The sequence below is a fragment of the Clarias gariepinus genome, chromosome 5 (genome assembly GCF_024256425.1).
Source record: "Clarias gariepinus isolate MV-2021 ecotype Netherlands chromosome 5, CGAR_prim_01v2, whole genome shotgun sequence".
In the NCBI taxonomy this organism is placed as follows: Eukaryota; Metazoa; Chordata; class Actinopteri; order Siluriformes; family Clariidae; genus Clarias; species Clarias gariepinus.
The window spans coordinates 36,573,199-36,600,976 of record NC_071104.1 but is presented as its reverse complement, the minus strand read 5'-3'; the positions used below and the strand labels follow the sequence as shown (position 1 = coordinate 36,600,976).

The 27,778-nt window shown below is 39.5% G+C and overlaps 1 protein-coding gene across 1 annotated transcript in view; it reads left to right on the top strand.

Moving 5' to 3' along the window:
* The window catches only part of vwc2l (von Willebrand factor C domain containing 2 like), a 49,165-nt gene extending 24,616 nt beyond the window's left edge, over positions 1 to 24,549 (top strand). The window contains exons 3-4 of the mRNA XM_053497215.1: positions 8,921 to 9,050; positions 24,401 to 24,549. Coding sequence (XP_053353190.1) covers positions 8,921 to 9,050; positions 24,401 to 24,549 — 279 coding nt within the window. The remainder of the gene's footprint in view (positions 1 to 8,920; positions 9,051 to 24,400) is intronic.
* The last annotated feature ends 3,229 nt before the right edge of the window (positions 24,550 to 27,778 follow it).

The following is a 27,778-nucleotide window of genomic DNA, read 5'->3' as shown; positions in this document are numbered from 1 at the left end:
CTGCAGACCCTGGGTCACCGGCTCAAAAAGTGGGGTTGGAGCCGTCAAGTACAGCATGTGATTTTGTAGCAGTAGTGGAAATCACAGCCCACCATTATACATTGCTTTTACATTTATTATTGAGTTTAAATAGTTATTAGCTTGTTGGACAGGTGCCCTGAAGTGAATGGGTTTAATTTAAAACTCAATAACACCAAGTCAATTGGGTATGTAAATAAAAGTAATGGTCTCTTTGAGAAACCACAAGAATTAAAAGCTCCATGGTGCCAATAAATAAATTAATATTTAAGTAGTTGGATTATCTTCTTTAAATCTGTAACCAGAAGGTCTCTGGGATTTATTTCCAACTCAAAGTGGTCCCTGGATGCAAAACGTTTAACAATTCCTGATCCTACTCCTGATCTAAAGCAACACCTGTGCAACTTTAATGAGTCTGAGGATTATCAGGATTCAGATCATTGGGCTGCCTTGTAATATAAAGTAGATGTGTTTAATATTCAGAGCCATTGTTTTACTTGTGCATGTTTATGCAGATATTTGGATTTTCTTTGGTGATAGACGACATTTTTTTTTATCTGCATTACACAATATTTCAATTGATCATCTTCAGCTTTGATTTAATGTTGAATGTTTAAAAGTCAAAGTATTTACATTTACATTGCGGCATTTCGCAGACGGCCTTATCCAGAGCAACTTCCTTTTTTATCTCTTTATACATCTGAGCAGGTGAGGGTTAGGGACCTTGCTCAAGGGAAAGTAAGAGCATTTCCACATGCACGATGTAACGAGAGAGAATAAATAGCTGTCTTATGTGCTGGGGAGCATAAAGATTGGGCTTTGGAGCGATGTAAAAAGGTGATGTGGTCTGATGAGTCCAGATATACCAGAGTGATGGGCGCATCAGGGTAAGAAGAGAAGTGAATGAAGCGATGCACCCATCATGTCCTGTATAGTGACCACTGCCAAGCCTCTGGAGGCAGTGTTGTGATCTGGGGTTGCTTCGGTTGGTCAGGTCTAGGCTCAATAAAATGAAGTCAGCTGATGACCTGAATGTACTGAATGACCAGGTTATCACACCTTATGGAGTTTTTTTCCCCTGATGGTATGGCAATATTCCAGGACTCAGAGTGTGAAAGTGTGGTTCTGGAAACATGAAGAATCGTTTTCACACGAGAACTCACCACCAAAGCGTTTAAAGAATATTCAAAGCTTCTTTTTTGGACAATCAGTGTAGCATGCAGGTTGGCCTGCACTATAAATTTTCATGGATTTGTTGCAATACTCAGTATTTATGTTCGGCAGAAAAATCAACTGAAATCTTTCCAGCTTGTTGGTATGTGACAAAGCCATCTATCATGCTCTGAAACAAACTAAGGGTTTGTAGTACTCATATTGATTATATTGATATACACATATGTGTCTTCTAATGAAAACTGGATACAGCCAAGCTAAGTTATGGGTTATACACCACTATATATTGGGCTTTGTTTTGTTTTTTTTAGATCGATGACATAATCTAATTTAATGCATTTCAGTTCAGAATGTGGGAATGTTCAAGAAGGGATGAATCCTTATGCAAGACCTAACATAATGCAATTTTTTTGTAAGCAGAAAGGATTTAGGGAGGATCTTGTAGTCTGAAAAATACAGCAAGTAAAGCAAACGCAGACTGCTCTGATACCTCAGAGCCTGATATGAGGCTGAGAGCTGGTCTCCTGGACTCACTTGAGAATTCTGCTAGACGGATAGATAAGCTTTTCCAAACATTCCAGTATTTGAATGGATTTATTGCTTTTCACAGTTCGGAGAAGGTATATGGATCTTGGGAAACATATAATTCAAAAGAAGATTAAAAACAAACCAACTTGTCCACACTTGATGGACAAATAAGAAAACCTGTGTCCTAAGGGTTGTATTGGAAATGCATGAATATTCTTGATATCATTCAGACCTTGAATTTCACTGGGATTCATATCAGTCATATGTGATTCTGACAACGAGCCAAACTTATCCCTCATTCCTGCACATTCGCTATGATGAAAAACAAGAACCGCACTCATAAAACCACTGTTCCTTTTTATATCAGTTTATAAAAAAGGCTCACCTGCATTATGAGTTATATAACCAACGTACGCCTTAAGATTTGCTCAACAGCCCTTTTCTTTCAATTACGTAATGTCAGAAGAATAAACATAGATTTAACAGTATGCACTTAATATTTTCAGAGTCGTCGTCTCTCCAGAAAGATTTGGCAGCGGATCGAGTACACTCATCCACAGAGCACCAGTCAGCAGGATCAACTGTCTATTCATGTGTTAATAACGTTTTGGGATTCATGCTGCGCTACAGGATGACAACCGTGACAAATTCTTGATTGCAAGAGTGCCATCAAAGCACAAAGCGAGAGAAAAACATCTCAGTCACACGGTTAAGCTAATTGCTGACTGCTTGCCAAACAGGATGTAATTACTGGTAAACTCCTCGCAATAGATGTGGTTATGACACTATGACAATTTTCCTAATAGACTGATACATGCAATGTGTAATATTTGTGTGTCAGCGATCAGAGGCGGAGGAGAATGAGGCACCTGAGCAGGGCGGAGAACTCACCACAAATATTGTGCCACTTATTAGTGAGGTCTTTTTTGCATAAATGGCTCCAGCTGCCCTGCACCTGCTCCATCCTGTTTCTCTGTGGTCCATGACTACTCCATGCCTACCCCTTCTTCCCCTGTTCCTCACTGGCTCTTTGTAAGAAACAGGGCTCTTTCCAACCTTTTCCATACCATTCAAAGACTAATGTCTTTATTTCTGTCCCGATTTGCCCCATCCCCATTCCAATCTGGCTCATCCTTGTCACGATCACAATCTGCATCCTCATTTACATCACAATTTGTTTTATCTTATACCTTTTCCAATTTTCTCCATTCCTGTCCCAATCTGCCCCATCCAAGTCATAACCTGCCTCACCCATGTCCCATCCCTGTGTCACTTTGCTTCCTCCCTGTACCACCCTGCCGCATGTCATAAATTGGCTTCATCTGTCCCTGTCTCAATTTGCCACATCCCTCAATCCAACCCTGCCCATCCCATCTCATTCTTTCTTTGTCCTTGTTTCATTCTGCCTGAACCTGGAATTTACTTGTTCCTACAGTATACCTGCCCTATTCTGCCCAATCTCTGTCCCAGCATGCCCAGTCCACATCTTACCCTGCCACATCGATGTCCCAATCTGATATATCACTGTCACGCTTTGCTCCATACTTGTCCCTGTCCCATTCTGTCCGGTTCCAGTTTCACTTTGCCCCATTCAATTCAATTCAATTCAATTTTATTTGTATAGCGCTTTTAGCAATTTTCATTGCCGCAAAGCAGCTTTACATAGTCAAAAGAATTATTTAGGTTTGTATGAAATGTGAATTTGTATGAATCAAAATGGTCAGTTTGTCCCTGGTGAGCAAGCCGAGGGCGACAGTGGCAAGGAAAAACTCCCTGAGATGGTAAGAGGAAGAAACCTTGAGAGGAACCAGACTCAACAGGGAACCCATCCTCATTTGGGTGAAACAGAAAGCAGTAAATGATCTGCATTTATACAGTGTGTAGGGTGGGAGGCAGTTCAGCTATAACAGTCGATGTTAATTGATGTTAATATGGAGTCCAGGTAGTTATTGGAGACTCAGGTAGACTTGTAAGAAGTTCCAGTCATGAACTATCGAACTGTCAAGTCCCCAGAGAAACAGTTGCCAACACCAGTCAAGGCCATCCCAGTCCTACTCTGCCTTGTTCCTTTCCTATTTTGCCCTGTGCTTGTTTTTGTAAAATCCTCCCCCTTCAGACCTCCCCCTGTCCCTACCTGTCCAACCTGGCCCCTTGCTATCTCTGTCTCACACTGCTATGACCCCATCCTTATAACACCTTCTACTCTCCCAACACTTTTTCCCATTACTTTCTTATTTTGCACCATCCCTGTATCCCTAACCTTTGGTATATACATCACTTATTATTTTACAAGCATTCTGTTACTGAAGCTTTTTGCAACATGCCCTAGTCAATTATTTTCCTCTAACATCACAACCCAGGTGTTTTATTCTGTACATCTAACCATTTGTCAGGTGCTAGGCGAAGAGGTAGGCATGTGGGTCTCAGAGTGGTGTACACACCCTGTATCTCCTCATCACGTCAATGAGACTGAGATTTGGTATCAACTATTTAGACTGGGTTTATTGCTGCGATTATACAGTGACTCGTTCGCTACATTATTTGTGTACTGAACCATGAATCGGGAATCTTTTACAGCCTAAATGTGTTGCCTATTTTATAGCCGGTTTTACAGCCTACTTTATAGCCCACTTAATGAGAGTTAAAGGTATGGAAGACATTAACACGGCAATATTTAATTTGTGTGTATAGCTGGTTTTGTGTTCTAAATTGACTTTAGAAAACAGTAGAAATGTTGGTTAAAGAGAAAATGTGCATGTTAATGATAGTCATGTTTGGAAAATGGAATTCTATAACATACACCATGACAATTTATTTTTTGGTATCATAGGAAAATAATCCTTGCTAAGGTGGTGTGATGAGGTGGGGTTAAAATTGCCACACTAACGTTGATTATTTTCATTTAAGCACTTGGGGTTAATTAAGTGTTCTATTTCTCTTTTACATCACCACCCCATGCTATGGTTGCTTAGCTTGCTACATGCATGCACTGTAGCCTAGAAATCGTTTATGTAAATGAATAAAATAAATCAATGCATTATTTCCTGTTCTTATGATCCTGAATTTTGATTCATGCTTGTTGTCATGGTGACTGCTGAAAGTCACAAAACCCATTTTTTGCTAATAGCTAAGACTTTACTTTTACAGCATTTGGCAGATGCCCTTATCCAGAGTGACTTACATCTCATCCCTTTATAGATCCGAGCAGTTTAGAAGTAAGGGCCTTGCTCCAGGGCTCAACAGTGGCAACTTGGTGTGACAAACACCTGGGACTTGGGACCCAATCCCATCAGTAGTCTGGCACCTTAACCACTGAGCTATTACTGTCTCAGACTGTCATAATTAAGCTAGCTCATACATGGACTTTAGGTCTTTTATACAAACTTATCATAAACTTGCTCGATGGAAGCGGAATTGTATAAAACACCTAAAGTGGTCTTCCGCTGCTGTAGCCTGTCCAGCTGTGGAATAATTTTTGGTATATCTCAGTTAGTAAGCTGGGGTCAGAGCACAAAGTCAGCCAGGATACAGCGCCCCTGGAGCAGATAGCGTTAAGAGCCTTGCTCAAAGGCTCTTAGCGACTTAGCAACTTAGCATTGCTGGGGCTTGAACCCCGACCTTCTGATCACCAACCCAGAGCATTAACCGTGTGATCCAACACTGTCCGTATTGTGATGCGCTTCTTGTCACAACGGATCTGAAACATGGCTACTGTGATTAGCATGACCTTAGCCATTCTGCTCTGACCCTCTCTGTTCAACACCTGCAGAGCCGCTGCTCTCTTGACGTCTTTTGTTTATCTGTTTGAAAATTCCTAAGCAGGAGCTTAGCAGTTTGTGAAATACTTACCCCGGCTCATCTAGCACCAACAACAATACTTTCACATGAATGCGCAGGTGTGAAGGTGTTTATGCATAGCATGGTATGAAATTGAAAATTGCTTTATGTCAAGCTTATACAGCTCTCAGATCTGGCTCCAATCTTCAATAGTCGAAGTTTAAATATGAGCTTTCCACGAGATTAGCATAAGTCTTTCCATTGGGGTCAAACCCAAGCATACAGTAAGAATGACCGTCTAGAGGCAGAGGAGCTTATGCGAATGATCCAGTTTGCTAGAAAGCTCTTTCTGTAACAGATAACATTCTCAGCACAGGCCGGACTGCATTGCTACGGCGATACTTGATTGATCATGAGAATTAGTGTACTTGCGGTACTTTATTTCCTTTATAGCATTGCCCTTTAGTGGCTATTTTTATTCTGGTGACCTTTCAAAAAGTGTGGTGTTTAAGTCTTTCTTTAGAGACTGCGACTCGAGGCTGTAAAGCATTAAATGTGAAACATTATATGGGCAGAAACTCTTTCATATATTCAGCTCTGCCACAGTTCACTAGCATTCTTTAGCCTCTGAAACAAGCCTCGTGTAGTTAAAGAGAAAGTTCACATGCCCTGCTTCCCCATGGGCCGACCGCCCTTATCGACACCAGGCAGAGGTTTATTAGTGCCCGGGCATTGCTTGGTGCCAATTACATAGCATGTGAATAATGAAAGCCATGACCATTGGTGGACCAGCAGACCAAGCTCCCATAATTCCCCAGGTCCAGCATAGTGACCTTTCTAGACAGCATGTCCCTGCTGCCAGTATCGCTTAACATATACACACGGCTACGACCCGATCAGAGTAATTGGCAAGCCGTGACAAACCGATTCACACCTGGAAATGAAAAGGTCATCATGCAGCAGCAGTGTTTAACACAAACCTCTGTGAAAGTGGAAAAGTCATATACAACATAAAACCTCAAGAGTTAGACCTAAATAATCTAAGAGATTTATGTGATGCTTAGGAAACAGTTACAGCCTTACCTCTGACTGTTATAAATCTGCCTGACACTAAAGACTCAGTCCATAAATGTTTCACAACCCTCACCTTACTTAAGGAAAACTTTACCATATCATGTTTTTCTATTCCTTTATGTGGAGCGTCTGCCTTACAGGTCCCTGTGAATGAGCCGTTACTATAGAAACAAGACTCCATAATGGTGTTAATTATAACAAAATGACTGGGATTATTCACTGAGAACACGATTTAGAGTTTCGACTAGCAGATTCAGCAGATGTGTGCACAGCTGAGCTTTATTCAATCCTTGGTATGAAAAAAGCTTCTTCTTTTTTTTTTTTTTTACTAGAGTATTGTACACCCTACAGTACATCGATAAACAACACGTTCAAAGAACAATAAAACCATTTTCACATTCACAAAGTTGTTTCAGTCAGCCGAAATTGAACGTTGTTTACCCTGATTAACTCGCAGGGAAGATGTTTTAGTAGAGCAATAAGTAAATGTGCTCTGAACACCGATGGGGATTATGTTTGAGGAAGATTTTTAATAGGATCTCGAACAAACAATCAGATGCTGCAGATTAGATGGTGCTGATATTTTAGGTGGAATATATATATATATATATATATATATATATATATATATATATATATATATGGTTCTGAGATACCTACTGTACACAGCCACCCGATTTTTAGGTAAGAAAAAGTATAGAATCATACTGTATAGTCTTAAAGTAAATGAAATTAAATAACAATTAATACCTACTGGGTTGCATACAGTATTTCTTCACAATGACATCACCTTTCTTTCCAATCTTGTTGCACAATCCACGCAGCGTTCCTCCCTTCAGGCTACTCTTCCGGAGCTGGCTCAGTTGGATTAAGGTCAAAAACCTTTATGTCAGTCATGTCCCATAATAAGTCGATCATCAATAAGGCCCTGTCACCCTGTGCCAAAGACCATCAAGTTTCTACTGTGTTCTAAAAATGATGGAATGGGGTCAAAATGGATCCAAAACGTCCATAGTAATTCTAAAACCGTGTCTCTGACAGGTTCTCAATGTTGTCACTAATTTCCTATTACGCACATGATCGCATGCTCACCAGGACCAATGAGATCAAACCTGAGCATCAGATCGCACCACACTCTTACTCAATATGCAGATTTGTTTCAGCACAAAGTGATGGTTTGAGGAATTGGATCCAGTATTTATACTTAATTCTCTGAACGTGACACAGACGCGCTAAGAACCTGCTGCATGAAAGGCAAAATGGTGGTAAGCACCAGAAGAATGCAATATGAACTTAATATGGTCTTCTACAACATGGCATGGTTTCCACTGCGTTCCTGCTAAGATGTACATGTTCTTCCTGTGTTCACTTAATGAAGTTTCAGACCTCTGTGTGGCGGGTAGGTAAAGATTAGTGAGCTCGTGCCAAAATCATGACACTGTGTTTATGTTATGAGCAGATCTTTCCTTTCTCTACCTTTCCATCACTTTGGTTGAGGTTCATCTTGGTTCCAGAACTTTTGTAGCCTGTCTCTGTGCTTCTTTTTTATTTTAAATCTGGCCTTTGTTGATCTAATTCTTGCTCAAAAACCAAAAGATTGGCGTTGATGTTCCAGTTCTCTTAGAGGGGATGCCTTAATGGCTGAATATGACTTATGGTCCAATATTTATGTCTCATACTGGGGTTTTCTAGAAGAAAAAAAAATGGAACCTGTTTATTAAGAATAAAAGCCATACATTTTCGAAGAATCCCTAGGGAACTATTTTTCTACCAGTGGAAATATGTGTGATTAGTGCAAGGTCTAAAATCTGAACAGTTGAGTGCACAAAATTTGTACCCCTACATGATTTATTATTATTATTATTATTATTATTAGTATTATTATTATTATTATTGTTGTTTTAATTTTTTCTTGGGGGAAATGTAAATATAGTTTAAATAAAAATAATACATATAATAAACCAAAATAAATAAATAAAATGTTAAAAATGTTTAAAGATGTTAAAAAATTGAATTTATTTGAAATGTGTTGATAGTTTTTTTTTTTTTTTAAATAACAGCAGTTCTGACAGTAGTGCAGCAATAAATTAAAGGTTTATCTAAATAAATACACTAATTTAAAAACATTAATATTATGTGTGTAATTGTTCATTTATTTTATATACACTTATGGAAGGAGTCTCCAGTGACAACACTTAGATTTTTATTTTACTCAATTTACCAACATTCTCCAACGTTGATTACTTTGCTATAACGACATGACATGGAGTTTCTCATTAGGGGTGCATTGAGTGTAATGCTCTACGATGCTCTCTCTCACAGCTGTGTGTGTGTGTGTCTCTCTCCGCAGCCGTCTCCATGTGAGTGGTGTCGCTGTGAGCCGAACAGCGAGGTGCACTGTGTGGTGGCCGACTGCGCCGTGCCGGAGTGTGTTAACCCGGTGTACGAGCCGGAGCAGTGCTGCCCCATATGTAAAAACGGTAAGACCCGCTTCCTGTTTCCTGTCTCAGACAACCACCAGAGCTCAGACAATACGGAATAGGATTCGGTAAACCATCATCGTTTGTGCCCCCGATTACAAAATCCATGTTGAATAATTATACTTAGATACAGTGGTGTGAAAAACTATTTGCCCCCTTCCTGATTTCTTATTCTTTTGCATGTTTGTCACACTTAAATGTTTCTGATCATCAAACACATTTAACTATTAGTCAAAGATAACACAAGTAAACACAAAATGCAGTTTTTAAATGATGGTTTTTATTATTTAGGGAGAAAAAAAATCCAAACTTACATGGCCCTGTGTGAAAAAGTAACTGCTCCCTGAACCTAATAACTGGTTGGGCCACCCTTAGCAGCAATAACTGCAATCAAGCGTTTGCGATAACTTGCAACGAGTCTTTTACAGCGCTCTGGAGGAATTTTGGCCCACTCATCTTTGCAGAATTGTTGTAATTCAGCTTTATTTGAGAGTTTTCTAGCATGAACCGCCTTTTTAAGGTCATGCCACAACATCTCAATAGGATTCAGGTCAGGACTTTGACTAGGCCACTCCAAAGTCTTCATTTTGTTTTTCTTCAGCCATTCAGAGGTGGATTTGCTGGTGTGTTTTGGGTCATTGTCCTGCTGCAGCACCCAAGATCGCTTCAGCTTGAGTTGACGAACGGATGGCCGGACATTCTCCTTCAGGATTTTTTGGTAGACAGTAGAATTCATGGTTCCATCTATCACAGCAAGCCTTCCAGGTCCTGAAGCAGCAAAACAACCCCATACCATCACACTACCACCCCCATATTTTACTGTTGGTATGATGTTCTTTTTCTAAAATGCTGTGTTACTTTTACGCCAGATGTAACGGGACACGCACCTTCCAAAAAGTTAAACTTTTGTCTCGTCGGTCCACAAGATATTTTCCCAAAAGTCTTGGCAATCATTGAGATGTTTTTTAGCAAAATTGAGACGAGCCTTGATGTTCTTTTTGCTTAAGTGGTTTGCGCCTTGGAAATCTGCCATGCAGGCCGTTTTTGCCCAGTCTCTTTCTTATGGTGGAGTCGTGAACACTGACCTTAATTGAGGCAAGTGAGGCCTGCAGTTCTTTAGATGTTGTCCTGGGGTCTTTTGTGGCCTCTCGGATGAGTTGTCTCTGCGCTCTTGGGGTAATTTTGGTCGGCTGGCCACTCCTGGGAAGGTTCACCACTGTTCCATGTTTTTGCCATTTGTGGATGATGGCTCTCACTGTGGTTCGCTGGAGAACACAAGTTCAGAAACGTGTGGCAGTAATCAGGCCTGGGGGTGACTACAGAAATTGAACTTTTAACTGTGATAAACCACAGTTAAGTTATTTTTTAACAAGGGGGGGCAATTACTTTTTCACACAGGGCCATGTAGATTTGGAGTTTTTTTTCTCCCTTAATAACATAATCTTCATTTAAAAACTGCACTTTGTGTTCAATTATGTTATCTTTGACTTATAGTTAACGGTTTTTGATGAGCAGAAACATTTAAGTGTGACAAACATGCAAAAGAATAAGAAATCAAGAAGGGGGCAAATAGTTTTTCACACCACTGTATATTTACACGGTACAGCATGTTGTTGCCATGGTAACGGTTTCTCGTGGACAAACACAGCGAAGGTGATTAGTGTCCATTGTTTGAGGTTGAACTGGCCGTAAACAGGAATATAAATCTAGACGTTGTGTTAGGATGAAAGTAATGGCACCCTATACATGGAGGAAAAGTAAAGCCTTATTCAGACTGGATTAGTTTGAAATGATATAAATGTGGTTTTTATTATTGACTATATGAGTTTGTCTCTTTCATGCTGTAGTTTTGCTGTAAATTTTACATTTTAGAATTGTAGGTAACAGTAAAGGAGTCTCCAGTTTCCAAGGTACTAAAACTAGATATTCGTACCCGTGTTGATTACATTCAACATTCTATTGTTATTACGTGAAGTGCTTAGGTCTTTAGGGAATAGTACGAGTTGAAGCGTGCCAAGGTTTGACATTTAAAGTGCACACAATAAAATCTAAAAAGAGAAAGAAAAACGTTAGCGTGCTGGAATGGCGTGACACATATTCTCCTACACAGCCCGCACTGTAGTGACAGATACAAATATACAAACAGCTGGATGTTAATGTGGTGTATTGATGAAAGTGCACGCCTGACAGATACGCAGGGAAATGAATAAGACGGCCTTGAGCAGAGAGAGAGGGGGGGAGAGAGAGAGCGAGGGTGTGTGTGTGTGTGTGTGTGTGTGTGTGTGTGTGTGTGTGTTCACATAAATCTACACAGTTGACCACAAGTCAAAGAAAGAATAGGTGTGATTAGTTCAGACTAAACAGAATAGTATATCTGGTGAATTAGTGAATTATGGCAGAAATTATTACACATCGATCACGGTTGTGGTGAGTGCAATTAATTAGCTTACAGAGATCGCTCCATCAGTGACATCTGTGTCAGCAATGGTCCCAGTCCAGAATTAGAATTATTGGATTCCAATGGATTTCCAGCAAGGGCATGAGAGACAGCGAGAGACAGCGAGAGACGAGTTGGTTGAAAAGCAGGGCTGGACGATATCACGACATCGTCTCATGATGAATTATGATCATAAAATCTTTTTAACCTATTTTACATAATCTTTACTTGTTACCGATTTCTTTTGTTCCCCCTCCTTTATAACGATTATTAACTCAAGTCATGAATCTGAGACAGTTAACAGACAAGTGCAGATTTCTCTTGATTTAACATCATAAATCAGAACAGAAACACGAACTACACTGTGAACCGTGATTGTAACCACGAGCCGAAAACCAGGAACTTAAATACCGATCAGAAACGAACACAAAGCAGCTTTTAGCATAATTACTGTCATGTGACCAGTGGTAGCTACTGGGAAATGTTGTCCTGGTATTTCTTTGTCATCTTTAAAAGCCATAATTTTTTTTTCTCTTGGTCATATTGACCACATCATTAATACTTACAATGGAAAGTAAAAAAAAAAAAACACATTATATATTTAAATAAACATTTTTATTGCATTTCAATAGCATTATTATTTATCCATCCATCCATCCATCCATCCAGTAACCTTTGTAATCCAAGTAGGGACCGTGAAGACCAATGCTGACCATTGTATTGATTACAATTTTTACAACCAGGGTAGGACCTCCAGTCAACATTTACATGCACATTCACACACTACGGGTAATGCCAATTAGCCCAATCTGCATGTCTGTATCTATTCGGCATGGTTTTTAAATTTATTTGTTATTGTTGGGAAATTATGATTCAAATAGTTAAATTGAATCTTTTATTTTACTGTAAGGAGCAAAAAGGTTGAAAATCAACTGGCAAAAAAAAGTTTTTTAATATGAATTTTTTCAGGCTTGAAATTGTCCTATTCTATTGGCAGACTTTGTTTATTTCAATAAAATAAAATTTAATTAAAATTTTATTTGTATGATGCTTTTATTACAAATACAGAATTATGAATTGATTAAAATAAATTAAAATATGTACAGAAAAAAGGTAAAGACTTTAACTATCAGTTTGTATACCAGGGATATATATTTATTTTAAACTTGAAATCGAAGCTTAATGTGTCTTAATAGCATTAAATACGTTATACAATTAGCGTGTGGTGTGATGCGTTTCCTTTATTTAAGATATCTTGTACATCTTACTTTTGTAAGTGTGGAATCTGGGACTTGGTATCACTTGCGAGAAATTTGAGTCAATTAATAAATAAACAAATAAAGAAATGAATAAAGAAATGAAATAACCTCCTGGTAACCCTAGGAGGTGCATTTAGAAAAATAAAGACAGGAGAAAGTCTCGTATGTTCTAGCTGTAGCTGTAAGATTAATCTGATGTTGCCTTGAAGCGCAGCTTGACCCCCGAGTCCTTCTACAACAATCACTGGAGTGCTGTAAAGGGTGGAAGGTAAACAAGACGTTGTTGAGCATGTAATCCCTCACACACACACACACACACAACATATATAGCCTAGAGCTCGTAGCAGGAGCTAACGTGGGCAGGCAGACAGGACACAGTGACACACTCACGGTGGTGGTTTTCCAGGAGAAAGTATCAGAGCCGCTGCCTGAGGGAATCAGCCAGTTCACGGATTCTCACAACAAGCCCTATTCAAAGCTTAGCTGTAAAGCGTTCCGGCATGTCAACGGGCCCTTACAGGAATTAATTTCCCACATCTCGGATAATCTTATTAAGTCTCGCATCGCTGCATCGTGATGGGAAAAAAAAAAAAAAAAAGTGCATCTGGTTAAAAAAAGAAACGAAATGAAATATCATCTTTAACTTTATCTGCACTCGATCTCAGACAGCTTACCGCGAGCTGTCGTTTAAACAGGTAGAGATTGCGTTCGGGAGAAGGCGAGACAGACAGAGAGAGAGAGAGACATGTCGAGACTCACTCATCACTGCAGCGGTGGAGCTGACAGAAGATCGACACCGACACGGAGGATGCCAAGCCTCAGTCAGTCAAAGCAGCGTCTTCTACAGCTCAGCTCACATCACACGACACACACACACACACACACACACAAAACAGTCATACTTCACATTTTGATCACATTTCAGTTTCTTTGTACTACAATGCAGTGCTGTTGAATTCTGGATTCTGATTGGTCAGAAGGTATTGATTCATAACAGCAGCAGATCACAGGTTTATATGAAAGCAATCGTGCTAATATGCTTCGTTTCTGTAGTAACAGATCGTTCCAAGTGACTCATATACAGTATGAACCAGATGTAGAACCAGATGTGCATAGTGTATAAGCAGTACCTGTTATGTATCCTGTAATATTATAATATATTAAATTCATCCATCCATTAACTGTAGGAACCTCTGTAGTCCGACTAGGAACCGTGGAGGCCAGTGGTGATTACTAATGTATTTATTCCCATTTTATAACTGTGGTTATAACCTTCAAGCAACACTCACATGCGCATTCACACCCTACAGGCAATTTGGGAACAACAATTAGCCTAGTCTGTTTGTGGGAGAAAACCGAAGTACCTGGAGGAAACCCACCAAGCATGGAGAGAACATGCAAACTCCACACAGACAGACCTCGAGGTGGGAATCGAACCTGGACCCTGGTGGTGCAAGGTGACATCTTGACAATGCTAACCACTGAGCCACCATCCATACAACTAATATATTAGCATTATTTAAGGTTAATAAATTAGCTTTCTAGGACAGTATATTGAAGTTGGAATCAAGTTGCCACCCCATCCAGGATGTCCCGTACCTCGTGCCCCGAGGCCGGGGATTGGTGACAAGGGGCTTAATGCAGGGTACACATAAACTCACTCATAGACTTCAATGCCAATTAGCCTAATCTGCATTCCTATGGACTGTAGGATTAAACCGACAAAACATGGGGGGACGTTCAGTCCCGAAGGCAGGACTTGTACCTTCAACCCTGACCTTTAAAAAAAAGTCTCAGGTTGCTTTGGAAGTAAGCATAGCATCGTTGTTCATCTACACTGCGAAGCACTATGAGCTGCGAAGCTTTGGAGCATTTGGCAGGAGATGAGCAGACGGTATCGCTCCATAACACTTCAGAATCATCCAGCTGCTTTTGTCAGCAGTCACATCAGCAATAAATACAAGACAAGCCCTTTTACTTGTAGCTGTGCTGCAGCTCTGATATAAGATGAAGAAGTATTCTTCAGATCATGAGCGGTTACCCTTCTTCTCCATACTCATCTCTTGACGGAGACGCCTTTTCGACAAATCGCATCCGTATGATGTTTTAAGCTTTCTGTTTTTGATCCTTAATAGTTCAATGGTTTAAATCTTGATGTAAACCTGATGTACATACTCTGGTTAAGTCTTATTTGGATTGATGGATTGATTTGGATTGAAGCCTAAACGTAACTCCTGGAGAATGTTCTTGATCTTCTTCTTTTTTCAAAAGCGAAGGAATACTTTTGTCGTTCACCCCAGTTGCCTTTTTAGGTCTTCCAGGTCTTTCAAGTGGACTCTTTGTTTTTAAAGAATACGGCAAATAGAATTTGGTTGTTTGTAATATTTTTCATACGTCTCTCAACATTTCTGTAAAAGCTTTAATACAAGAAATTATTGATGCTGTTGTGATTAATGATGCATGTTCTTTCTTGATGCCATCTTAGCAAATGCAAATAAAAATACCTGAACAACAGTGATGGTAAGGCCAAAGTGTGGAGAATTGAAGGATCTGCCCATGATCCAAAAGCATACAGGCTCATCAGGTGAAGCACGTTGAAGGTCGTGTCATGGCCTGGGTTTGCATGGCTGCTTCTAGAGCCACCTCACTAATGTTTCCTGATGATGGCACTCATGATGGTAGATGAAGAACAAATTCAGACGTTTAGAGAAACATTCTGTCTGGCAGTTTACAGAGAAAGATATCCAACCTAATTAGGAGAAACTTCATCATGCAGCAAGACAGCAACCCAAAACACACTGCCAACACAACAAAGGATTTCTTCAGGGAAATAAGCAGAAGGGTTTAGACTGGCCAAGTCTACCTCTAGACCTAACTGTGCAGAAATGTACCTTAGACTGAAGACAGAAACCCAAAAAACAGGCAATAACTGAAAGCAGCTGTGCTACAAACCTGGAAAAGCATCACAAAAAAAGCCTGCTGATGGGTTGGGTTGCCGTCTTGATGACGTTATTGCAAGCAAGTGACATTCACATGCCCAAGTGATATTCAGTGTTTATTTATTTTAAGATTATGTCTTCCTATACTGTACTTCTGATCACCTTAAAATTATGTGGTCTGCCACCAAAGGTCCCATGTACCAAGTTTTGCGAAGTTGTTGTTCACTCATCTCATATTCATCTTTTTCATCACAAAGCTAAATGCTCTTGCTGTTCCAGTACCTTTGAAGTAAAAGTAAGTTGTGTTATGCAGCCTTCCGAGACATTACTGTAGAATTGTAAAGTCTGATACTATGTGACCATCTGCTGCTCATTAGTTAGAAAAACAAAGCATGCACAGAAAGCTGGCAGGTTCATACGTGTGATACACAGAGCTAGCGGTCTTGAGCGCAAGCCAATATGATGCACTGTCCTCGTGTCTCATCTCTCTGTCCCAGGTGGACGAGTAAATGGGTTTGGCGGGTTTGGCACTGCTGGACTTCACACATCTTCACACCCACCTTCACTGCCAGAGTGCTGCATATCTATCCAGGCAGTTTTTCACTTGCAAATATAAAGTCAGGACTGTGATCATAAATAATGAGTTATTGGCTGTTACTAATTTTATTATTAAGCTAAAAATAAACATGTAAAAGGAACCCTGGTAAACAATATGATGTTTATGTTTTTAATTTAATTCCTTGTTGGTTTTTATTGGACAAGTGAAACCTAGAATCATCAGAGAAAGATGTTTCGGTGCTCTCCTCGTACGTCAGAAGGTTCGTATAGGGCTGGATTAAAAAGTTTACACATAAAATAGATAATTATAATTTATTTTTGTCTATTCTAAAGTTTTGTTAGACATTTATTTCATCCAACTTGAAAGCGATCATTATAAGTGCAATCTAATGGTGATTCCTGAAAATCAATTCAAGCTAACTGGCATTAAAGGTCCCATATTTTACTATATATTTAATGTGACCACAGGTCCCAGTGCTCCCCCACAATGTGTCTCTAAAATACCCCTTAGAGAATAAGGTTTTTTTTTTTCATTTCTAAAATTCAGTGTTAGTTCACTCCTCCTCCAAATATATGATTTAAGTGTTTATGTAAATGAGCACCAAGCTGGGGGAGGGGATCTTCTTATATGATGTCATATTAGGGGGGAAATCTGATTAGCTTGTTTACGCTCATTTTTTGTGTTCCTACTGTATACACCTAGTGAATACCCAACAGAGTTGTAAAATAAAAAATAAAAAATCACAAGATATGCCCTTTTTAAGGTAACATTAAGTGTAGCCTGTTAATGTTGAAAAGGTTACATGCTTCTTTAAATTTTATGAAGTTCATGCCTTTTATTGGACAAAACAAAATGCCTTTGTATATACAGCGGAACCTTGAAGGCGAGTTCTTAAGGCAACGTATTGCAAAATTAATTCTCCAACATGAAATAATGTAAATGCAAAAAATTTTATTACAAAAGACATGTAAATGAAGTAAAATATGAAATAAATACACATTAAACTTTAATTAACATTCCTCTTGGCACCTGCTTTAAAAAACAAACTGAAAGCGGCTCGGTTTTCTTCTTGCTGTCGTCCTGGGTAACCGTTTCCGGACCCATGGTGCCCATTAGTGATGTCTTTACTAAATCTTCTATACTGGAAATATGCACAACCGGGAAGTACTGTACAGGCGACCACCCCGGCCGTTCGTATGCTAAAATGCTTCTTGCGACATTTAAGTTATTTATGTGAAAATGCCTAAATGTAAATGTAGCATGAGACAGTCACAGCAAAAACAATTTTTTTTGCAATGAGGAATCTGATTAGATACTAAATTAGGCCAGTTGGACTCATGTATTGAAACATAGAACTTTGCCTCCCAGGAACTCTTTTAATGGCCCAAACATTGGAAATGGCTTGGAGTGAGGTCAGGACTGTACGGCGGATGTGGCAATAACTCAAAGCTGAGTTCCTGTAATGTACAAGTACAGTATAAGGTTGTGCATTGCCCTGCAAAAACACACCGCCTTTGGTGATCAAACCAGGCCATTTCTTTCCATGAAAGGAAAGGGCTATAAAGGAGGCCTGCGTTTCACATGTGAAGCAGATCGTGGATTGTGCAAACTGGGGCAAATTTCTGCATTCATGGACTCCAAGCACTAGTGAAAGCTGGGATAAGTGTATCAGTGTAGCAGGGGATTGTATAGAGAAATAAAGGGAGTTTTTCCCTTTTATAACTGTGTTCTGTTATTTTGCACAATGACAGTCTCACTGGAACACCCTTTGTAGTAACAAAGCCCTACTGGTTGTATTTTTTACCTTTGACTCAGAGAGAATAAGAAGTGAAGTTTCAGGGAAAATTCTTCGACTAATGGGTAAGTATTGCTTTTTTAAAGAGCGATTTGTCCTTAACCGGCGCTCCAAATGTTCCTGTGCCGTCATAAATAGTGAATATATATCAGACTGAAAGTACAGTGACTGCTCTAGACCTCTGCATTTTCACTGGCTTTTAAACAAATGGCTAATTAATTCTGAAAGCAATGTTAGAAAGAGAAAAAGAGAAAGAAAAAATGCAATTTATCAAATTTGGCTTAAGAAATTTAATAAAATGTTCCCCTTGCCTGAGACTAATTATCAGGCAAAGTCACAGCAAGTTTATAGAAAAGGCACAGCACAAGGATAATGTTATAAAGATTGGACACAGAGGTTGAAAAAAAAAAAAAAACAGAACAATTCGGAGCTGTGATTAATAGTGAAAGTAAGAGCATTTCCAAACGCACACACACACAATCTGATGAGAACTGGGACTAAACAGCTGTGTGTCCGTAAGAAAACACTTGTTAGAGAGACTTGTCAGAAAAAAAAAGGATTCAGTTTGCTAAGAAGCATAAGATTGGACTTTGGAGCGATGGAAAAATGTCTTGTTGTCTGATTCCAGAGCGATGAGCGCGTCAGGGTGAGAAGGAAAGCAATTCCGCTTGTCAGGACGGCTTATTGTACACAACCACTAATTAAGAGAGAGAGAGAGAGAGAGAGAGAGAGAGTTATTCTGATGATAGCCCTCAGTTGTATTTGCATAGTGTGTTCAGATTAGATTAGACACCTGATATCTGTGTCCAATGAATATCAGTTTTTTTGGAATAATACAGTGATAATAATACACACCGAGTTTTAGTTTGAAAGCCGGACGCGATTGTGCATCCATTTGTAATGTAAATTTATTCCAGAAGATTGTTCATTAGCAATTAAAATGATATGTTTATGACCGTTTTATTAATTAAGTCTAATTATTCTTATTCATTCAGAGAATTATGCAGTTGAAGGGGTTATGTTTTTTACTCTGATAACAATATGAAATCTAAAAATTGCAGATACGTAATGTGACTCCAAAGATTGTTCTTGTTTTTCTGCTTTTAATCAGACTCAAATTTTTTAATAAAAAAATGATAAAATCACCCGAGTTAATGTAAAAAGTCTCAGTATGTGTAGTAGATGATGCTTATCTAATTATTTAATAGGAAATGTTTTCTTTAAAAAAACAAAAAACATGCATTAAAATAAACATAAACCATTTTATGTCCTTGGGAAACCCTGGAGAACAAAGAGTGGAACTTGTGCAGATGTTTGTCTGGAGACAAACCAGGAAGCATTCGCGCCAAGGAGGGAGTAAGAGAGAGATAAAGAGAGAGAGAGAAATGGGGGGAGTTAGCAAGTTTATATCAGATCCCAAATGACCCAAATGAGGATGGGTTCCCCGAGTCTGGTTCCTCTTAAGGGAGGTTTTTTCTTGCCACCATTGACCTCAGCTTGCTCATCAGGGACACTCTAATCATTGTGATTCATACATATTTTTTCATCTATGCTATCATGCCTAAGTATTCGCTCGCCTGCCTCACATGCATACGTATGAACTTGAGTAACATCCAATTCTTAATCCATAGGATATATGTACAGTATATGATGTTGGCCCCGCCCCCCTTTGCTGCTATCAGAGCTTCAACTCTTCTGTGAAGGCTTTCCACAAGGTTTAGGAGTGTGTTTATGGGAATTTTTCACCAAGCGCATTTGTAAGGCCTGTTCTGATGTTGGATGAGAAGGTCGTGCTCTCCATGTCATTATGGACCCTGTTTTGTGCATTGGTGCGCAGTCTTGCAACAGGAAGGGGCCATCCTCAAACTGTTTCCACAACATGGATGAAATTGTCCAAAATGTCTTGGTATGCTGAAGCACTCAGAGTTAGGGGAGTTGGTCTCAGTAAGGGGCTGAGACCAACTCCTGAAAAACAACCCCACACCAGTTCAAACATGACTGCGCACCAGTGCACAAAGCACCGTCCATAAAGACATGGATGAGCGAGTTTTGTGTGGAAGAACTTGACTGGCCTCAACCCGATAGAAGACCTTTGGGATGAATTAGAGCGGAGACTGCGAGCTAGGTCTTCTCGTCCAACATCAGTGTCTGACCCAACAAATAGGCATCTGGAAAAATGGTCAAAAATTCACATGAACACACTCCGAAACCTTGTGGAAAACCTTCCCAGAAGAATTTGGGCTGGTATACCTGCAAAAGGCGGAGCCAACATCAATATTAAATCCTGTGGATTACGAATTGGATGTTCTTCAAGTTCATATGCATGTGAAGGCAGGCGAGCTTTTGGCAATACAGTGTATTCCATACACATTTCCATAATTTCCTTTTGAAGCTGTTTCCCAACAACGACCATTGTTAAAAGCACTATACAAATAAAATTGATTTTAATAGATCCAACAGGAAGAGCATAGCATGGGACTAACATAACATGGGAGTTTTATATCTAAAAAAAAAAAACACTAACTTGTCCTCAATATTTAAAGCTATAATTGCTAATCGCTAATGACTAGCCCCGCCCTTCTAAATACAATACAAAATAGCTCTGGCCAACATATAAAAAAATAGAAAAAGGTAAAATAATAATGTATTTGGCTTGCGCACACACACACACACACACACTCACAGGAGACCCAATCGCATGCATAAAAAGTGAATTTCTCATAACAGGCCCCCTTCAATCAGACTCAACCCTGAAGCCGTAAGCACTTCCTTCAACACAACTTTGATGAATCAGCTTGTAAATTACCTGTTCCTTTATAAACAGTAAATGAACTTTGCGCTCTGTAATAAGTTTTATCCTTTAACGCAGACCTTCCTGCAAAGTTACACTGCTTTCAGGAATGTGAACTCCCCAAACAACTGACGTTACTTTTTTTATTTAATTGTGATGAACTCGCCGCAAACCTCTAATGTCATCAAGCGCAGGCCGTTTAGCTCTTCAGAGCCGAGCGCTAATGAACAACACTTACTGAATCTGCTGCAGATGAAAGACCTTGAACGCGAGCATGCCGGATCAAAAACACAGCCTTCGGTCACAGACAAAACCGGTTCTTATTATTTGTGGAATAAAACTTGAAGAGCTTTCATATGGAATTTTAAAATATTTGACCTGTTTTAAAAAAAAAAAAAGGTTAATTATGTTATGGTAAAAACAAAAAAACAAACAATGCTTTGATGCTATAACAGTAAAGATGACTTTTGTAATATTATTTTCATATTATTTTCTTGAATGTGGAATCTGCAGAAAATATGTTCATGCAATTATTTTCCATATTTACAAAGTTTCTTGTTGCAGCTGGCAAGGAGGTTGAAAGTAACAGAGTTTGTAAATATTGAATTATCAAATATTAAAAAATGTATCTAGCTAGCATTCATTGGTATTGGAACACTGGCATTAAGGCTTTCTAATGATACACTTTAAATGTGCTCACCCACTCACTCACTCATCGTCTATGCCGCTTTATCCTGTATTCAGGGTCACGGGGGCTGGAGTCTGTCCCAGGAGACATACTGTAGAGCATGAGGCCAATCCATCACAGGCCACACACACATATAAACAAACTCACACACTACAGGCAAATTGGGAATGCCAAGTAGCGTAATCTGCATGCTTTTGGACTGTTGAGGAAGAAACCCGGCAGAAACCCACCAAGCACGGAAAGAACATGGAAACTCCATGCACACAGAGACGGGAATCGAACCTGGCTGGGAATCGAACCCAGACTCTGGAGGTACAAGGCGACAGTGCTCTATCCAACAAGGGAGGCATAGCTTTTTGAGCCATCAAAACCCACACACACACACACACACACCATACATCCCACATACGTCCAGATACACACACCACTATCATTATCTTCACCACCCAATCATCATCCACCATATCATCACTCTAAATTGAAGCGAATATAATCGCATGCGCATGGCTCTCCGGTGGTTGCTGAGCAGGAAAGGTTCTTTCAAACATAAAGAGCTTCAGATTTTTTTCTCTTTTGTTTCTTAAAAAGGAAGAGAGAGTGAGAGAGAGAGAGAGAGAGAGAGTGAGAGAAACAGCAGGAGATGAAGAACGCCTTGAAGAAGCACCTTGGACGTGATGTATGAAAGCAAATTCATATCTGACAAATTCAACCCTGTTCCACCGAACGTGAAATCCAAACTTAGATTAAAAAGTCGACAGATCGCGTTTCAGCACTTCAACAGTTGGTACTTTTTCAAACTCGACCGCAGATGTCCGCTGTGAGGGCGATTCTGAATATTTCTCCTCTCTACACCCAAACACAAGTCTGAGATTAAAAAAAAAAAAATCTAATAAACCTTGTCAATATGTTTCAGGACTAATCATGTAGAATGCTCCTGCAGGATACAATAAAAACTCACTATAACTGATTGGTCAGAAATTTCTATTATTGTGTCTGATCTGTTTCGAGGGCCAAGTAAAAAGTTGGACTTTTGATTGTACAGAATAACAGAAAACAGTTGAAAGTAAAAACTAACATTTATTTCCCTACATACTCCCCAGCTACACTATGCTACGATCAGACTGCCTGCTTCAGTTCTGAAACACCAGCCTCCCAGGAACTCCTTAGATGGCCAAACATGTGGAAATGGCTTGGGTTGAGGTCAGGACCGTACGGGGGACGGGGCAATAACTCCCAGCCGAGTCCGTGTAATTTTGTGTGAATGGTTTCCTGCAAGTTGACGACTAGTTATCAAACATCATGCGTTCCACTCGCTGGAGTGGGCTTTGATCCCCACAGCTTGGACCGCCATCTGTTCAAATGTCCTACTGCAGCTAAAAGTCTTAAAACCATCTTTTGTAAATGTCAATCACTTTTGCGCCTTCATACACCTGAAAATTCATTAAGTCCCGGATTGAATTGAACACCCCTTGTATGTCATCATTTCAATGGTCTTCTTCTTCTTTGTCTTTCGGCTGTTCCCTTTCAGGGGTCGCCACAGCGAATCATCTGCCTCCATCTAACCCTATCCTCTGCTTTCTCTCCTCTCACACCAACTAACTTCATGTCCTCTCTCACTGCATCCATAAATCTCCTCTTTGGTCTTCCTCTAGACCTCCTGCCTGAAAATAATCTCCAACATCCTGGTGTGATGAAGCAGGGTTACCATAATGGAGTTGATTATTTTCATATACTGTAACAGCACATTCTGGACTTGTTTATTATCATAATCTTGCGCCACACCAGTTTCTTAATTGTTCATTTATTAAAGAATGATGCGCGGTGGGTTTTATCTGTTTATGGTTACAGATAATGTGGAAACAAGAATTAATTTAAATTGACAAAAAACACCATGATTTCATGTTGTCAAGAGTAAACTCCACAAGTCTTAGAAGTTGCCATAAGTGCTGACACTGGAGACTCCTTCAAACAATGTTAAGGAGATAGTTTGGGCGTTTTTTCATGTCTGTTTTAAATCAACATTGAGGTGCATATGAGTACATTACTATTAGTCTTGACCATGAAGTTTGTCACCCAGTGCACAAGTACAATGTACGTACTGTAACAGGGGCAAAACCTTTGTTTAGCACAAAAATGCATTCCAAAGTTCAGCTGAGACTCGTACAAAGCTTCTGTTTGGCTGGTTCTAGTGAAATCAATTTGATTCGTCTCAATGGGACTGCACAAGCGTCATGAGACCCTGCTGGAAATCATTTTTGCCTACTGTAGGTCACGGGTTGTCACATTCCAGGTGGCAAACTTCACAGTCAATGTGCAGAGAAGGAACATTAATAATGACCAAGACCTATAGTAATGTACTTATATACACCTTAATTTTGATTTAAGACAGACTTGACAAACTCAAACTATCTCTTTAGGCCAACATCGTGTCATATTGTTTATCTGGAGCATCCAACATATTGCTGTTGTAAGTTGTTACTATGGAAACCATAAACCACACTGTCAGAGCTCCTGTTAAAGAAAATCCATCATCACCTGCCGACCAATCAGAATCCAGAATTCAGCTGCACTTGTTATAGGTTAGACTATAGTTTTGTGGAATGAGAGGGCGTTAGGGAGACATTGCTGAGTTTATACCAGGTTACGACTTAAATCATTGTTGCGGTGAATGGAGAGAGAGAGAGAGAGAGAGACAAAAACAAGCCAGTCAGTGTGTTGCCGTGAAATGGATCTGCGCGTCTGTTCCGACTTCAAACCTCCCTTGGGTGTCTCGAGTCACTCCGCCATCTCATCCAAAAAGTAAAAAGATCTCCTGAGAGGTCTGTCTCATTACTCTCCCTCTCTCTTTCTCTCTCTCTCTCTCTCTCTCTCCTACACAACAGGTCCGAATTGCTACGCCGGAACGACAATCATCCCGGCCGGCATTGAAGTAAAAGTGGACGACTGCACCATCTGCCGCTGCCACACTGGGGACTGGTGGAAGCCGGCGCAGTGTCTGAGGCGCGAGTGTCTCAACGGCCAGACTTCATAAAAACACACGAGTTAAAGAAAGTGATAGGAATGTGATCGACAGCAGCACCCAGACACGGGGACCGCCCACCTCGAGGACAAGGAGGGACATACTGACCGGCACGAGCACAATACGGATACGGCTGGCTAAAGTGAGGCTGCTGAGACACACACACACAAATACACTTTACACCTCAGAAGTGTACAAGTGTCGGAAACATAAAAAAAGACGCCGGTGTCTGTTTGTTTGTTTGTTTGTTTTTTTCAAATGGCTTCATTATCGGTTTAATTCTCACATATGCTGCTTAAACACAGAGTTTATATATTTCATGAGTGGGTGAGGAATAATATTTATTTATTCAACTCAACTTTCGATGTGTATCATGACCGGACACGAGAGCATTGCATCCTGGGAGGACGTCTTTATCGCTGTTGCATAGAAACGAGTGGGATTTGAAACTCAAAGTCAGAATGTGTCTGAGAACGGCAGCGTGATTAAAAACGCCGCTCCGCCAGACTCGTCTGGAATCCACCAACGGGACGATGGGAAGGGATGGGATGGGATGACGCCGGCCTCACGGGACAGCCACAAATACGCCGGTGATGAAGCTAACATAATGAAAATATTCCAATATATGGGAAAAGAAATATCCTCATCCTTTAAATCTCCAGCTGAGTCCCAGATCGCACTGATGGCTGACGTTGAACAGAATGTAGGGGTTTCTGTTCTGTCACTGATTTGTTGTTTTTGTTCGTTTGTTTTTTTCCTTTTTCAAACGGCGGAATCTTATAGTAGTGTAATCCGAAACATGTCAGCAGTTCAACATTTCAGGCGAAGATGGTATTAAGAGTGTGTGAGAAGTAATCATTTTACAACACTGCTGAAATCATACAGTTTAAACCGGGCTCAGACACACCACCGCATCGCCAAATATGATATGATATGAGTGCGCTGCCGTTTGTAATTCTGTCACCGTTATTTCATTCCTTTCATTGTGAACACACAAGGCTTGCTTTGATCAAACTGATAAACGTAGCTGATGGAATAAAACACGGAGGGAACATTATAGGTGCTGCTAGATAAGTCATTAGTATCATTAAATTATACACCTTATGCTTGTAATTGTATAACTTATTATTATTATTATTATTATTATACCTATAACACACAGATCTCAGTTCGATGAGCAGGGAACATGGGACTTGATGTTTTGTTGTACAGGAATAAGTTAGATTTTTCAATCAACACTATAAAATTTATAATCAAAATTTATATCTCAAAATTTATAATCTTCCTTTAAAGTCTATGTACAAACTTCCGGTCTGGAAGTGATATACAGTACTGCGCTAAAGTACAGAGTCCATTATTTCTTTATATTTTTATTCCAGAGCTCCAAACGTTCTTGTTATTTTAATGTAGTCTAGAGGAACAGTTCTCCAGGCTTCCTGATGGACTGTTTTGTCTCTTATCATTTCCAGTCAAGTCCCTGTACCTGAGCAATTTCAGAGCTTTGTTTTTTTGTTTGTTAAGCCGCACAGTGACCTATGAATCATTCAAGCATAAAAAACATCCAACTTGATCCATGAACATGCAAACATCCGATGAACCAGTGAGAAACAGGTGCAGATGATGATAGATGATCAGGCCGGTGATTAGTAGACTGCTGATGCTGAATGCTGAGTGGTTGAAACAGACGAGAGGGGAAATGAGGTCGCTGATGAAGTTGGTACATAAACAAACCATTTTTAAATAGTAGCGTTGGGCACTTTGCAACCTGTCGCGGTAAAACATTTGTTTGCAATTGTTTTTTTTTCATTTAATCTGCAATCATTTAATTTTATTGAGGCAGGGTCAAGACTTTTGCACAGTACTGTATTCTTATATACTGCGCTGTACCGATCACACAAGCCGCTATCTATGTTGATGTACCGTATGATGTACAGGCCGCTATCTATTATTTAATTACAGGGTTTAATTGATGAATCACGATACATGTGCTTCATTTCCTTCTGAAAGTGCATCAACACTGGCGCAGACTCGAGCACTCGGAGACATCACACTTCTATTCCTAAGAAATCATACAGCAGCTAAACGAGCCAAGAGAGAAGATTAGCAAGCGCTGTGTATCGAAAGAGAAGCTTTAACATTGTATAAAAGCAGAATTCCGTTTTAGATCAGTCTGTTAAACGACATACAAAGCTTGTGCAAATTCCACCCTGTTTTACCTTGTTTTTTTTTTTGTTTGTTTGTTTTTTTTTTAAATGTGAAATTTATGCAAGAAGATGCACAGACAAAAATAGACTGACTAACAAGCTAATGTGTTGCTGCTGTAGAGCGAGACACTTAATTGGATGATTTAATTGGACAATGTCAAAGTTCAGCCCGGATATGTATCGCTGGTTTGTCATTTTCCCAGAAGAGATGGACTCCCACATCTGATGATAATATGAATGAGAAGAGAAATGGAAATATGTCCTTATTTATTTTTTTACATATTATATGAATGTCTGAAACATCAATGAAAAGTACAAAAAGTTCCATAAAACCGAACACTGTTGGACTAAACACATGGTTTGAGTCTCGAGACTGGAGGAACGTTGCGATTTCATGAGCCAATGCTTTTTGTTTCCTTCCATCGTCATAAAAAATTGTATAAAATTGATTAAGAAAATCCCAATTGTTGCCCAGCATTGTGAGTGGAATTGCAACTCCATATTATAAAATTGTTTATAATGTTATAATGTTAAATGTTCTTCTTTACAAAGAAAAAACAACAACAACAACAACAGTATGGCTGCATGTTTTTGCAGTTACTTTAGCATTTAGCAGATGTTATCTAGAGGAACTTAACTATAGAGAGCACTGTAGTATAAATTGTAGAGCATTGAGTATAAATCCATCATGCTGGTACAAATGAATCAGGATTTAAAGGTGCTTTTACATTTGTTGGTCCATTTGTCAATTTTCAATCAGAGAATTCAGTCTTAATTGTCACTTTTGGTCTTCAGTACAAAACAGTGATAATTGCACATAATACAGAAACTCAAACAAATGTAACTTAAACCTTTTTTTTTACCAAGTGCACATAAGATTCACACAAAAGCAGATAAGCAGATGATTTAATAAATAATAGACTTTATTATCTTTTTCTGTCTGTTTAGTCAACCAAAATTCAGAGTTCAGAACATATGGGATTTTTAAAGCTGATCATTTTGATTTATACATATTTTCTTCATACATTTTATACTCA